Raw genomic sequence first — 16,689 nt, forward strand, 5'->3', positions numbered from 1 at the left:
CTAAAGTTTATTAATATATTAAGCAGTTTACTTAACTAAAACACAATCAAATTCGTGTATCGAGTTTGTTAAAGGCACTGATTACGGCGTTATTTGCTTTATGATTTTAATTTGTTAATTGAGGGCTTTATCAAGAACGGTTTCAAAGTCCGTCGCTTGTTTACTTCGATTGACTACTTATATGATGTTATAATATTATTTTCGAAATGTTTACCCTTAATTCTTTTATTGAATTCCATTTTATTAACATAGATTTTAACATCATTTCAGAAAAGCAATGAAAATAACTGAACTGACCTGGGGCTGTTTTTTACAAGTATAAATTAATAAAATAAGTGCACATATCGAGCTTTTAATAAATTCGCGGAGTCCTCTTTTATGTCAAAGATCACAGGACACAAAAAGAGAGATATTATCTTTAAATTGAGATAATAGTCTGTTATTTTCATTTATTCCAGACATGTTACTTTTACAGATTTTCACCTAACATTTCAAACCAACCGATTATAGTTACCTCTAACTATTACCACCGCTATCTAGAAGTGTGCATTTAATGTAATTAGCATAAGATTACTATCATATTAATTACGCGCCATGTATACACAGAGCATACCGCCCACAGTATCGTCCAGACTGGCTCGTGCGTCAATCGGTTTTTAACAAATAGCCGAGTGATAACGTCGTAACCTCTCTTATCTCGTATCCCGGAACGTCTGCGAACTCTCCGAGGGTCTCTTAGGTAATGCCAGAGCTAGAGGTTGCCTCCTCTGCATTTCATTAGTATATAACGTGCCGCTGGCGTTCACACGTCTCATTTTACACTACACTGTCACACAGTACAGTTACACGGGTCAATCACTGATCGTATTTCAACAAAGATAACGCGCGAATCGAGCATAGTTTGCACTAGTGGACGTTTGTGTTACAAAATGAATGGGACGAGTGCAACGCTGATGCTGCAGACCATTATGGTTCTGATGGACAGGCAGAATGGAACCGATGTGACGAACTTCCCCGGCAGTTATAGCGGTTAGTATTGTTTTTTTCGCTTGCCCTGAAAATGCAACGCTGAATTGACAACGTGGTCAGCAAATGTAGTAATTAGTGACATTATTTTACATTTTAGTCAAGTTATCTTGCTTGCACACTAATGTTCTATGGACGGATTGTAAGAACAACTAAAATATGTAAGTCGGTATTTATGTTTTGGTAAATTCGTGTAACCTCCAGTGATTATAATAGTGGGCTGAAGTGCGCTAGGAGGGGTTACGTTTTAAAAAGCTTTATGCTTGTATATTTTTAATTCTCACATAAATATGTTTTATAATAGATAATTTTATTAAAAACTGCACCAATACTGATACCTCACACCTTACTGACATTTAGAAATTTTAATGTAGACTGAAAAATCTATGCCTACTGTTCTACATTTTTGACGTGTTATTCTTTAACTTTTAGATGACATGGAATGGGAACGATGCTACGGGAACTATGGCTGCTTCTCGAAAGCGTATCCTTGGACTGAGAACCGGCCTGATAACTACTTTCCTCTGAGTCCTGAATCTATGGCTATACGGTAAGTACTATAATACTATTGCTAGCGTCACATATCATCATCATCATTTCAGTCACAGGACGTCCGCTGCTGAACATAGGCGGAGGCCTTTGGGTGAACCCAATGATTTCCACATCGCCTAGTTGCTAGCGGCCTGCATCCAGCGCCCTTACCAAAAATGAAAAGACCGTCGCGCTGTCTGAACATCGCGTTAATATATTTTATCAATATCCCTAATACTTTCTTTCATCTTCATCTTTTATTCAAACCGGATAGGCAAATAGATAGGGGTTTGCTTTCCTGTGACGCATGTAGTAGAGTAGATGGGAAAAACAAACACCGGTCTGGTAATTTTAATATCAAACTGCTCATCTAAGGGAGTCCTACTGTGTCTAGGATATGCTCGAATCATGATCAGAGCGTATGAAGTCTCTACGAACTTTCTACGTCTTATAATAAAGAAACACAGCTCTCAACGCGATATTTTTTTTTATACGAGTTACATAATTATTTACTCACGGCTTGTCCTGCGTCTTATAGTATAAATACGACTCAGAATCTTGTCTCTACATTAATACACCTAATTTTAGCTGTTCAACTGACATCTTATATGAAAATATCCTTCTTCCAATTAACAGCTATAAATATGCTCATGCTTATTTATGCGAAACAAAGAGGAATGAATTGTTTGATAAATTTTAATTAATTATCTGGATTTTTAACATCCGGGTCATATTAATCTTCTCTGCTTGTAACTTACCTACCTACTAATATTAAAAACACGAAAGTTATTGAGGATGGTTGCTATAATATGATATGTTTCTTCTTCGCGTAAAAACAACTGAACGTATTTGACGAAACATTACAATATTTTCCATCAAAGCCAAAGATTTTAAGACCAACCATTAAGACCAAAGGAAAAGCTACTGAAGAAAAAGCTACATTTAACGCAGAGTTTAAAACAAAAGAGGTGTGGTGCAATTAATTTATGTAATACGATAAACAACCTCCCCTCATCTCACTCTAATGCCTATAACCCGATAACGTTATCGCGTAACGCTTAATTACTCTCTAAGATCCGCTTCGCTTACATATAAACATTTAAACGAACACAAGATAACAGTGGGGGCTCGTCCGTGACATCAATCAATCATACATGAGACAAAACAACAGTTTACGTAGCAATTGCATAGTGACGTTCACTATCTCGAGCTTTGATAAACGATTTATTTTTCGATGCACCGCATTATCGAGTGGGCAAAAGTTATTTGGGTCCGTTGAACTTTGAATGTTCGGGAATCGTGATAAAACTGTTCTAATGGGGATGAAAATAGACATGTTTAAATCTTATCTGCAAAAGATATCAGCTCTATGCTGGCCTAGTAGTATAGTTATTACAAAAAACATGTTTGTGTAGTTTTTTGATAGTTTAACATTTAAAATAACAAGATTGTGTATTTTTTTATTTTAGTTATCCAACGTTCACACGACGGAATAGAAAAACGCCGGTGTTCCTTCAAGCAGACAACATCGACAGAATAAGGAATGCCAACATCGACCCCAGAGGCCCGTTTTATTTTATATCGCACGGATTCCTCGAAGGAGGCCATAAGCCTTGGGTGAGTTGTTTATGTTTACATATTAACAACTAATTAAAAAGTTGTTTATGTTTACTTATTAACAAGTCATTGAAAATTGCAGCGATTATTTACCTCGTGCATAGATGTGATCCCGGATTCTGCGAACAATAAACTTGTCATTATAGCAGTCACAACAACCCAAATAAAAGTTGTTTTGTAAACATGATAAATTATTGACATCAATGTTAGTACATCACTTTAAAGATTGCTGTTCTTCTCTTTCTCCGAATCACCACTGCCCCAAATGATAATTGTGTCTCAAATTCAAATCAAATATTTTTGTTTCGATATTATAGTCAAACTTGTCAATCATGAGCTACTTATGAGCTGTGTTTTTGTTATCGTATCGATGAAGCATTTTATTGTTTTTATGCATCTTCTTGAACTCTTAATTCAAAACTTTTCTTTTTCTTAGTTGGTGCATCTTATTCTGATAGGTCTTCATCTTTTCACTGAATTAAATTAAAATGTGCCATTATTGATTGAATTTGAACACGATTAATCACAGAGTTAAATTTTGAGTATCAGTTCATAAACTAAGACAGAGCAACGGTACTGAACGCGAAATTTATTTACGCCCGTATTCACAAACATTACTATGAGGTCACACAATGCGCGTGGACGCACAGGGACATACGAACCAATCACAGAGCTCTATTCAACGCTGTGCGTTCGATTTGCTGCTTCACTTAAGCAAGCATCGTTTGTGAATACGGCCGTTAGTGTAACTTGACATTGACTTAATTTTGTAAATGATCTTATTAAACATAATACCTCTGTCTTACCAGATCCAAGACATGGTGAATGCACTACTGAACATCGAAGGGAACGACGCGGCGACTGTGATGGTGGTAGACTGGGTAGGCGGCTCGCAGCCACCCTACGGGCAGGCGGTAGCTAACATACGGCTCGTCGGCGTCATGACGGCCCATCTTGTGCACAATCTCTATGTAAGTGTATAACTCGCGAGCAAAAGTATGGAATCACCCCATTCGTTTTGAGTAATCTTTGTAGCTAAACGACTATGAAGATTAAATTAAAAATGGTACCAGTTTAAAGGTTACATTACAAACTTTAACTTGATACCATAGATGCATAAATAGTCATTGAGTTCTTCAGATCGTTGGGAACAAAACGCAAGATGGTGATTCCATACTTTTGCTCGTAAGTATAGATTTAATTAATGATATTGTCTACGCTCTTGTAGCAGATTTTTGGGCTGACACAGTGTAAGCTTGTTGTCGACACGACAAGAAGAAGTATTAATAAATATTTATAATTTTTACAATAATAACCTAGCTGCTTACTAAGCAGATGAGATGATGGCATTGTCTCTGTCATCTATGGCATCTTATGTAGTTCTCATAAGTAAGATTTTTTCACAATAATAATTAAGTATTCTCATATGCTGCTGACTGTTCTTCGATGACAATATAACTTTAAATGCATATCCTACAAACGTCTTCTATTTTAAGTAATCGTCCTCCTTCAAACTTGGACATTTGTATTTACGGTCACCAGTTGGCGCCACTGGTAAGTAATGTCCCACCACTCACTAGGCTTAGACAGTGGTGCGAACTGATGAACGCTGAAGCCATAACAATATCAACAGAGGATCAGAAGGAGGTGTTGATTGATTAAGCTGCATTTTATTCAAGTTACAAAAATATTTTTGTCATTTGCAGGTTGAACTTGGACTTTCAAACGTGGACAATTTCCACTTCATCGGACACTCGTTGGGCGCACATCTTGGTGGCTATTGTGGGCATGCATTACAAAAGGTACAAAAACATTTTATTTAAATTCATATGGAACTATTTTTTTACACATTTCGTGATTGAAAGTTTTCAAAAATTTCTTTAATTTTTTTGCAGAAATTCAATTTGAAATTGGGAAGAATCACGGGGCTGGACCCTGCGGCTCCTCACTTCAGCAAGACCGTTACCATCGTACGCCTGGACCGTTCCGATGCAAAATTCGTAGACATCATACACACGAATGCTATCCCGCTCTACATGTCAGGTAGTTGACTTTATCTTTCTTTTTCTTCGCTTAGATTTTTGTTAATTTTCATTTGTCAAAAATACGGCTTTTCTTCTCATTATTGCATTGGAATGTTGAAGTAGTTCCATAAAGGTCTATTATGTGTGTTACGTTAAATATAAAATCGTATGCCACGTCTGGTTTTTTCAAAGAGAACCAAATTATGCGATTGATTTTGGAAATTTTCAGCTGGATGATAAATAAAGAAAAACAAAAATAGTTCCTAATTAGGTTGAATGTCAATATGTATCAATCATCATCATCATTTCAGCCACAGGACGTCCACTGCTGAACATAGGCCTCGGACCAATGACTTCCACATCGCCCGGTTGGTAGCGGCCTGCATCCAGCGCCTTCCTGCTACCTTTATCAGGTCGTCGATCCCCCTTGTGACCAAAATGATGATGATGATATATCAATACACACAGGTCGCTTCTTTTCATCTTTACTTGAGTTCTAATCAAGTTGTGAGCGTCATTATTGAATACAGGCCTGAAATAATGTATTTTCCTTGTTTTTCTCAGGTCTCGGCATGTCAGAAGCTATAGGACACGTGGACTTTTACCCCAACGGCGGGGCGTTGCAGCCAGGTTGCGCGGCGAATGCGCGTTCGAATCCCGACGGGGACTTCACGCCTTCCGTCACCAGGATGCTGAGTTGCCACCACGTCAAGAGTCACGAATACTTCACTGAGAGCATAGCGCCTAATTGCCCTTTCATCGCGATGCAGTGCGAATCTTATGAGGTGAGTTGAACAGTGAACTATAGCCAGCACCAAATAGTTTGTGACTCCCGAAGTAGCCAAAAAGTTCGCAACACGTCTTCGTTACAGTTCGAAAAAGGTTGTGTTATCAACTTTTTGGCCACTTTGGGTGTCATGAACTATTTGACGCTGACTGTACAACATAAGTAATACCACAGAATAATAATAAGTACTACGTACAGAAGTTTTACTTCGCGAAGGTATTTAAAAAAATGTATACTCAATGTCATTAACAATATGGTGTAATTTAGCCTGTCTCAAGAGTCAAGCACCATTTTGTTGACAAACGTCAGTGATCGGCACTGCGCCGAAGCTATAGGGCTGACTTCGGTAAAATGATGTGACGTGAGGTGCCAAACTGCGGAAAATGGTGGAGGAAATACATGATTTAGCATGAGTTATCATGAATAATATTATTAACTACTTATTTACCTGTCAGTGTCTTGAGGCAACCTAAAAAAGTACATTCTGTGTTTTTATTATTATTTAGGCAGTTAAATACCGCACAGTATTTAGTACACCATTTTCTTTATTTTCTTCCATCATATACAAGAATACGCGTGCGTGATTCAATGTTCGCTCGTATGTGAGGCCTTGTCGAATAGTATCCTGTAGGTGGGCCATCGTGCGTGTTTTGTTTTCGATGTAAACTCGCGGAGATGAACAGGCCTGGTAATACTAGGTATCAGTACATACATACGTCACAGGCTAAGAACCTGCAGCATCTACGCATGGTTTCTACAGCGGAATAGATCCATTACTGGAGTCTATACTAGGTGGAAGACTACATTTATAAATGCATACAATTAACAGACTTCAAAGTTCAACCAATGCTATCAATATTTTTGTTAGATTTCGCACATTAAAGACGAATTCCAATGCAACCACGGCGACCTTTAAATAAACAAACAAATGATTGAACTTGTTATCATACCGTTTTTAAAGTACAGTTCTACTTTTAATTTCTGTAGTCATAACGACACGGTAATACTATCATACAGTATTGTAACTTCATATAAACGGACGAGACGCGAGCTTTCCTTCGAAATTCAAATCTCGGTATGCGCTCGACATGCAAAAGTCGGGGGTGTCGCGAATGTGCCACAGTAATAAACGGACGATGTGTTTTTAAACAGTAAGCGTTCTTTTTTTTATAAAAATAATTACCTATTTATACAGGTTATTAGGTAAACGGGTTTATAAGCCGACACTAGCCACAGTTAACATATGCATATAAATGGTATGGTGAACATCATCATTTTTTTTTTTTTTAGTTTTCATACAAAATAAAATTTATAAAATCAGATTTGTTTAAAAATTTAAATTACATATTAAAATGATAATATCAATTTTCTGACTTCACCATACCATTTATATGCACATGTTAAAATGGGCTAGTGTCGGCTTATAGACTAATTTACCTAACACCCTGTATAATAATCAAGCATTTTGTACACCTCAGTCGAGAGCGAGACGCATACATTTTACGGTCGTAAATTTATAAGATTTGTTACTAAATCTTAACACAATTATATATTTTTTTAATTAATCTACTAATCACAAAACAACATGCATTTTTATCCTATTTCATTCACAAAGTATTTTGTTTGTCAAAATAAAATAATTACAATTACAAAATACATTCACAAAACTAGATAGAAATTCAAAGTAGGGAGATGTAATTAGAATGGATACTGCAGGTGAGCAGCCCTATCGCATGTTGTCATAACCGTGACGTTCTGCGCGGCTGTTGACATTTATTTCAAAAATATAGCTTAGTTGGAATACTGTATAGATAGTATTACCGTGATAACGAGCTTTCATTTTAATTCCCCATAATATACAACTTTTATCTCTTATTTTTAAGTTGTTTTTACCCTCTTCAGTTTTGTCTTCAGTCCTCTCTAAGGTCTGATCTCTCCCTATACTATAATCCAGACGTTAAAACAAACTACTGAAGTGTTACTTTATCCTTAATAGTATTATTTTAACGCTATGTGTATTCGCAGGCGTTCCTCGCCGGCAACTGTACGACATGCGACCTGAAACACTTCTGCATCCCGATGGGCTACCACTCGTACAGTTTCTACAAGCGGCTGCACAACGCCGGCCTCGTCGATACCAACTCGAACATAGCTCTTTACTCTATGACTGGGAACAACAAGCCTTTCTGCAGTAAGTTTATGAGATTGCGCTTTGTTTATGAGATTGCGCTTTGTTTATGATAGTTTTAACAGGTTGATTGGGTGCCTGATAGTAACAGAATTTCAATCAATTTCTTATAGTGTTCGAAATAAAATTACTTTTAGGTTGAGTAAATAGTGGCGAACAGGTCATGTTATCCCAGGCTCACATGATATTACAAAATGTATACCAGAATCTCGATTTAACCGGGATGCCGCCAACCTGTGAAAGTAAAGTATCCAGTCCCGAACTAAGTAAAGCCTGTACAATAGATCCGCTCGAACCCGCAACCTCTGTAATAGAATCTAAACTACGGCCAACGAGAAGCGATACAAAAGGTCGATTCGACTTTCGAATTGACAATCTATTCTGTCTCTTCCCATCTTTTGTATTTGTCGTAATGTCTCGTTCTCCCGCCAAAATATGTCAAAGTCAAACCCTTAGGCTTGGTTGCACCATCTTACTTTAACTTTGACAAACGTCAAAAATCTATCAAATTCCGTACAAAAAGCACGGGTTATCGTCATAGTTACCGTTAAAGATAGGTGGTTCAACCCACCCCTACTATTCCAAATGACAATGACATAGGGTTTGTTTACATTTGGTGTCGCTTCTCGTTGGCCGTACTATACTACACCAAACGGCCTTCGAGTTTGCTTTTTCCTTTTGCTGCGACATGCGATGAGATAATTTATTTACTCGCACATGAGATAATTTATTTATTTATTTACTTATTTTTTCCAGGAGTGCATTACGAAGTGACGCTCAAGGTGTCGAATTCTACCGAGAGCCGAACCCACGGCCCTGAGTCGGGAAAGGTGTCCATCACTCTAGTCGACAGAAACAACAACAAGAGCGAACACAAGTACCTGGACGATGAACAGTGAGTATAATACATTCTAAATGTGATTATTTTTATAAATAACATAAATATGACACACAACATTTTTTTAATTAGTGAAAAATCTTTATCAGTACACTCTTTAAAAATAGTCACCGAAAACAAAGAGGAATTAGCAAAAACATTGGGCCAAACACACATTAAACATTACTTTAAAATGACATAACTATACAAAATGGTAATTTAAACAAGTGTTCAACGGACGTTCAACTTTTTGTAATAAGCCCAGTAGTATTTTTTTACAGCAACTTCGATAATAAATTGTTATTTTTTATTGCGCATTGCCTTTGTTTTATAAAATATTAAACATTTTTAGCTGATTACAAATAGTGTAGGTATAATTTATATCAATCGGATTAAATATCCCGCAACTTCTTTTCAAGTTCAATGTGAAATAAATAAATAAATGAGAGGAAATGCGCAAATTTAAAATTATCCATTGACGTCTTTATTGATAACCAAATTATTTACAACAATGTCAAGCGAACCGTGACTAGATTATTTATACTAAGCTAACGTAACATTACATGATTGTAAGATAATTTTGTACAACTGTTAGGTAATGTTACTTTTATTGTGATTTGCTTATCGCAATGATTTTAATAACGTCATATAATTAGGTCAAGTGACAGTTATTATACAATGTAAGCAAAAGTTAAGATTGCAAAATATCGCGCATGTCGAGATTTATTTTTCCATGTGAAACAAACGCAATAATTGCAAATTGTTTATTTTTATTGCCATATGCGTCAATGATCTTACATAATTATATGCTGAAAAAACGTAAATAGCCTATTCAATGGAATCTTTTGCTTTTAAATACCAATAGTCACAAAGTAATTTCGGAAAAGCTAATTGCTGTTGTGTTGCAAGTTTACTAAATTATATCCTAACTACAGAGGATCCGAGATTCTCCTTTTAGCAATTTAGCATAAATAGTAGAATTACTTATCTAAATGGTCTTTTTATTGTTCCAGAAAATTCTACAAACCAGGAGACATAGAGAAGAAAATGATAGCCGTCAAAGACAAGGGCCATCCGCCGGTCTTCGTGATTGTGGAGTGGAAGTATGAGACAAACCTTTTCAACCCGATGACCTGGAGGCTGATCAAGTCGCCCAGCATCTATGTCGAGTACCTTAAGTTTTCGTCCATAGAGTATAATACAGAGTGAGTATCAAAACGCCTGTAATGATTGTCGAATATTATAGTAATTGCCCGTGAGGGTTCCTTAAGCCTTGTTGCATGGGAAATTGAGCATGCTCAAGTGACTGAGCGGCTCCATTGGGCGAGCCGCTCATGACCCTGAGCACTCAGGCTCAGGCCTCTGCTAGACGGCTCGGTCAAATGAGCCGCTCATTTACTTGAGCATGCTCTAGCTAGTGGATATATTAATAAAATAATTGCATCCAATTAACGCCACTCGAGTTTTCATATAAAAACGTCACATTGTTTTAGTACAATGGTTTTAATTATCCTTTTTGAATCTAATAAGCACATTACAGTGACTAAATTCAGAATAATCACCACGTTTTTAAATAATTTTATGTTTACTAATTTAATGTGATGTTATGTCACGCATCTAATATTATTTACTTATTTTTTACAGTATCACCGTCTGCCCCAAACTAAACAAACCAGTGGTCGCAAATCTGCCAACAATAATGAAAACGAAATATTGTAAATTAAGAAAATGAACTGCAGTAATAAAAAAAGTCAGGCCTCGGACAATGCACTTAATCAATGCAACTTTAAATTACAAAAAGTATTGTACTAGTATTTACATTTTATAATAAGGTTTAGAGATTTTACAAGACAACTAGATTAAAATGTTTTAATTAGCTTTTAGTTTTAAGGTGTTATTATGTAAAAAAGTGTATATTTATTCAATTTTTATTTTAAATTTTAATTGTACCGTTTAATACAACATTGAAAATGTATCGTTTTCAAGGAAAGCAATAAATATACTCATTATTTAAGTGGATATCTGTGATTTTGATTTCGAACCCCTATTGATATTCTAATGCCCGTTTTCACCATCAATCTCTAATTTTTAAGTGACCCCTATGGTAACAAATAACAGGAATTTTGTTTACATAGGGGTCACTTAAAAATTAGGGATTGATGGTGAAAACGGGCATAAGGCTCTTTTTCTAGAATAAGCTTCAAATAAAGTGGGGTGGAAAGAATTCTGATCAACCTTGACCTAAAGGGTAGGGAGGAAGAGATTGCCTAAATTATTATGCCGGTCCAGATTATTATTCCTTTTGTTCAGTTCAGTTAGACCAGTCTTTCCCAAAGTGGGCGATAACGCCCCCTTGTGGGCGCTGCAGGCTTAAAGGAGGTCGGTAAGAGACCCAGAAAAAAAATCGGGACGTTGTGTAGAGGCTTGGGAGGCGTCATCTACTAGGAGGACTCTTAGACACCGACTTAGCTCGACTCTTGACTACATAATTGGGGGGCGCTAAAAAATAATTTATTCTCAAAGTGGGCAGTAGACTAAATAAGTTTGGGAACCGCTGAGTTAGACTGAACGAACCAATTTTTTACTTCATTTTCTTGTTCTCGGCCAGCACTAAATCATTTCTGAAACAAAAATAGGTATTTTTTAATTATAATAGTTTTAACGATTTATCTCAGATCATAGAAGGGAAGAAGGGAACGATTTATTAACACATTTGGATTGGGTATTAAAAATAATAATTTGCTAATTTGGGTAAAATAATGGCGTGTCCACACATGCCGCCGGGTTTGCTGCCGGCTTTCAAAATGCCTTGCCAGTGTGCCGTCCAGAGCCCCGATTACGGTAATTTTAGTTAGACGTTAAAATTACCGTAATCGGGGCTCTGGCCGCCGGGTTGGCCATGTGTGGATGCGCCATAAGAAAATTAATAGTTCGGAACGCAGTTAAAAAAAAATTTGATCAATGAACGCTGTACAGTTGCACAGCAGTGTTGTAGCAAATGTTATAATCTAAAATTAAAATCAATAAATTATTATAATCAAATTGCCATTGTCAGTCTTAGCCATCATAGATTTTAAACATTCATTCATTGTAATTAAAAAGCCGGGTCTACAGCGCGTTTTGTCCTACTCAATCAACAAAAACATGTCAACATTATTTGTAGGCAATTTTGTTGAATGTTGACATGTTTTTATTGTTGATTGTGTAGGGCAAAACACGCGTTTTAGATTTTTGATTTTGGCTGGCTTCAATTCATGATGGATGGGATGGGCCTTTGAAAATAAAAGACTATGCTATGACTTCTTTCTATGACTATAACTATTCGATTCTATCGATTTTTTGGACATCACTAATTTAAAAAAAAGTTTGCGAGCGAGGCGGCGGGGTGACGTGACGTTGACGTTTATTTCTCATGACATTTGTTGCGGGTGTGTTGTTGCTTGTTGTTATGTGAAATCTAATTCAATTCGAGACGTAATACATAATATCTGTTATATCACACCCAGTTATCAAAGGCATATTCGAGGCAGAGTCTATCATGGGCGACACACGAAAGAAGAAGAAGTTTTACTTTAGAAAACGAAGAAACAAATATTTCTTGGAACCCGGCTTCAGGGGATTCTTCTGCACGTGTAACTTCAGAGAAAAAGAATGCGTGAAAGAAGTTTACAATCTGCTGAACGAGTACGCGGGGAAGTTGTATCCAGATCTGGGGGCGGACCAGGTGCCCGCCGAGCCTGCCGTGTCGTCCGCGCCGCCAGACGACGACCGCACCGACAGTGAATCCGAAGACGACACCGACATCGGAGATTTACTGAAACGTGAAGTAGATTCCATGAAAAAAAGCTCACAGAAGTCTCTCAAGCACAAACGATTTCAAGTGGTGGAGACTGGAGCTTCAAATTGCATTTTTATTAAGACAAATCTACCTAGTCCTGAAGAAGTTGCCACAGCTATCATCAAAGATTTATATACGACGCGGGTCCAAAAGACGCGGCATGTTATGCGAATGCTGCCCATCATGGCCACTTGCAAAGCGAACTTGCCGGACATTATGGAGTGTGCAGGGAAGCTTTTTGATAGGTTCTTTTTAAAGCAAGGCTCTTCGTTTGCTGTTATCTTTAACAAACGATTTAACAGCAGCGTCTCCCGGGACATGATTATCAAGGAACTGGCTGAGATGGTTGTCATGAAAAATGCAGACAACAAGGCTGACTTGAAGAATCCCACTCTTTGTATTATAGTTGAAATAATTAAAGGCATTTGCTTAATGAGTGTCGTGGAGAATTACTTCACATATAAGAAGTATAATTTACACGAATTAACTAAAGAGGAATCGACCAATGACTGTGAAGAAACGCAAGCGAAAAAATTTAAGAGCAATTCGCAATCGGAGGAACAAGGTGTGACTCAGTAAAGAATTTTTTTGTATTTACTCTATTCTACTCTGTAGTCATACTTCTAGGTTACTGTGTAACTTAGGGCCCCAAAACCAATTTCTCACCAAAACTTTTGTCTATGTCTAAGCATTTTCAATACACTTTAAATATACATTGATGTATTAATAATGAACAGTTGTATTTTTTAATATCAGTTATATAACCACCCATTTAATTAAGAGCAGCTGCAATGCATTAACCTAAGTGGTTATGTAACAGGGCCATGTTTGTGTAATGATGAGAGTTACCAAACAGACGTTACATAACTTCCAGACAGGCTTTGTTGGCGTCCCGGCCACATTGTGGGGCTATGAAAATATGTTTTATACTTTGTGTAGGTATATTCTGGCAGTGCATTCTGCAGATTTCTGCATAACAGTGAATAATTTCTGTAAGTCAAGCTTGCTGTGATAAACTTAATGTAAAAATGATAGTTACACTTTTATTTATCAAGCAAAAAGGCGTAGTATTAGATACTGCAACTGCTGCAACTGACAGAATTAGATAACATAATAATCATCAGCCACTTCTTAGTCTAGTTTTAGTACAAATAATAAAAAATAAGTGCATGATACTAACTATGTAACAAATTGAAAAAGGATTTATCCGGCTGGTGCGGTTGGGGGCCATTTATTTTATTCCCATATAAGGTTTTAAATTTTACCGCTTTTTTCCTGGCCCTACAAGAATCGATACTTGCTTGCTGGAATCATAACTGCGTTGAAAATCTGCAGATGGCGCAGTCTTGCGAACGTTACGTAAATACAATATTTACGTGATAACAACAAATTTGTGTGAGAATTTAGCTGACACACTATTTATATTTTTGAATCTAATGCATTTGCATTACTCAATAATAATTATTTTGTACAACAAACAATATTTGGTACAAGTCGTTTATTCTTTTATGCATTTAGCGCCATCTCTATATTACTTTGCACATTACTTGGTTGGATAGTTCAATTTTCGCAGGTGATGACTGTTTCTCTGGAAGGGATAGAAAATGTTACTTAAAATACATCAGTGATGGAGCTTATAGCTAAAAATTAAAGAAAATTAAATCGGAAATAATTCCTACTAAAGATTTTAGTGCTTTAATGGCTTCATTAGTTGCCAGTGTTGCCAGAAGGTTACTTTTGTAACCTTTTAGGTTACTTTTGAACTGCTGTGGTTACTTTTAGGTTACACTAATGAAAAGGTTACTTTTAGGTGATTTTATTTGATTAATTATTTGTTAAAAAAAATGAGTTTTAGCGAATGTTTTTCGGTAATAAAACGCAAATCCATGAAACGTTTTTATACGACTGGTCACTTTTCGAATTTAGATGATCAATTGTATTAATTTTCCATCCATGAACAACCTTACACAATCATCGCTCCGCACCCCCCCCCCCCCCCCCCCCCGTATGAAGGTTACTTTTGATTCAAAAAGGTTACTTTTTTTTATATTTCTGGTAATTTCTGACTAGACCCGACTGGCAACACTGTTAGTTGCCCATAAAGACTCTCCTAGGTTTTTTCGACTTCGACGGAGATGTGCTTAAGTGGTGGGGGCCACCGAAAGGGGCGCTTATTGGGTTTTCCGGTTATACCTCGTAAAGGACTTACCCTATCGAAAAGTGTTCTTCCTAACGGTTGAAGGGCATTTAATCCTGCATTAAATAAGACCAAATTCATATGTTTTGAACAAACCGTTCTCGTGCAAATGTTCGGCAAAGTAGAAAATATGTGTATAATTAATGACCCTCTCCACGTCCAATGGCTCGTTACCCGCAGGCTTCCAAGTCTTGAAAAGGAGCGCCTCAACCAGTGTAACCCTATCAAGGCTTACGAGCTGGATGCGCCTATCCTTGTTCGTCCCAGCCGTTCCTTAACTGCGGTTGCTGCACCTCTTCCTGGCACTTACCTGAACGACTCTGTGTTACCTACTGTGGCTTCCCCTTTTTCTTATATCTTCCTGAACGACTACATTGCCTAGCCGTATGCCTGGTCTAAGGTTCGACGCCAAAAATCAACAACAACAAGTTCATATTAAAAGTCGAAGAATTTTTTGTTTGTTTGTTTGAACGCGCTAATCTCAAGAATTACTAGTTTGATTGAAATAATTATTTTTGTGTTGAATAGCTCATAAATTGAGGAAGGCTATAAAATATATACAATCACTCTACGACTAATAGAGGCGAAGCAGTAAAGAAAAATGTTGCAAGCGCGGAAAATAGTATTTAAACTATTTTCACGCGTGCGAAGTTGATTTTGTGACGTCGAACCTTGGACCAGGCATATGGCTAAGAAATGCAATCGTACAGGAGGATACAAGGAAGTGGGGCAGCCACATTAGGTAACACAGAGTCGTTCAGGAGAGTGCCAGGAAGAGGTGCAGCAACCGCAGTTAAGGAACGGCTGGGACGAACAAGGATAAGCGAATCCAACTCGTGAGCCTTGACAGGGATACGCTGGTTAAGGCGACCCTTTACAAGGCTTGGGAGCCTACGGGTGACGAGCTCTTGGACGTGGAGAGGGTCATTAATTATACACATATTTTCTACTTTGCCGAACATTTGCACGAGAACGGTTTGTCCAAAACATATGGATTTGGTCTTATTTAATGCAGGATTAATTAAATACCCTTCAACCGTCAGGAAGACCACTTTTCGATAGGGTAAGTCCTTTACGCGATATAACCGAAAAACCTAAAAAGCGCCCCTTTCGCGGGCCCCCACCACTTAAGCACAACTCCGTCGAAGTCGAAAACCTAGGAGAGTCTTAATGGGCAACCAATGAAGCCATTAAAGCAATAAAATATTTTGTAGGAATTATTTCCGATTTAAAATCTAATTCTACTGGGCTAATAAAAGGTAAAAGTAACTAAAGTAAGCTGTAACACCTAATTTTTCTAAAACTCAAACTGGAAAATAAGCTAACCTAACTCCAAAACTATAACGTGCTATAATTTTCCAAATAGGTACCTACCTACTAGAGATGAAACGGATAGTTGTTTGGCCGGATACCGGATACCGAATATCCGGCCAGCTGCTAGGCCGGATAGCCGGATATCCGGCGGCCGGATAGTTGGCCCGTTGTCTCGTTGCATGTCTCGTGACGAGTTTAGCGCCGCACAGGTGCTTCGAACGCGATCAGTGGGTCTATTAGTAGACTAGACTAGTCACACTTTTCGAAAATCGAATCAGTTCGAGCAGAAT

At 37.4% G+C, this 16,689-nt stretch overlaps 2 protein-coding genes across 2 annotated transcripts; both read left to right on the top strand.

Moving 5' to 3' along the window:
• The first annotated feature begins 639 nt into the window (after window positions 1-639).
• LOC135071102 (pancreatic lipase-related protein 2) lies at window positions 640-11,069 on the top strand. The gene is made up of 11 exons (XM_063964864.1): window positions 640-1,029; window positions 1,459-1,576; window positions 3,027-3,174; window positions 3,984-4,145; window positions 4,881-4,976; window positions 5,070-5,217; window positions 5,763-5,983; window positions 8,011-8,176; window positions 8,930-9,068; window positions 10,064-10,255; window positions 10,695-11,069. The coding sequence occupies exons 1-11, from the start codon at window positions 930-932 to the stop codon at window positions 10,780-10,782; spliced, it is 1,578 nt and encodes a 525-aa protein (XP_063820934.1). The 5' UTR covers window positions 640-929; the 3' UTR covers window positions 10,783-11,069.
• Window positions 11,070-12,446: 1,377 nt separating this feature from the next.
• Window positions 12,447-13,622, top strand: LOC135071513 (THUMP domain-containing protein 1 homolog). The gene has a single exon (XM_063965295.1). The coding sequence runs from the start codon at window positions 12,589-12,591 to the stop codon at window positions 13,465-13,467; it is 879 nt and encodes a 292-aa protein (XP_063821365.1). The 5' UTR covers window positions 12,447-12,588; the 3' UTR covers window positions 13,468-13,622.
• The last annotated feature ends 3,067 nt before the right edge of the window (window positions 13,623-16,689 follow it).

Source organism: Ostrinia nubilalis, chromosome 4 (genome assembly GCF_963855985.1).
Source record: "Ostrinia nubilalis chromosome 4, ilOstNubi1.1, whole genome shotgun sequence".
Classification (NCBI taxonomy): Eukaryota; Metazoa; Arthropoda; class Insecta; order Lepidoptera; family Crambidae; genus Ostrinia; species Ostrinia nubilalis.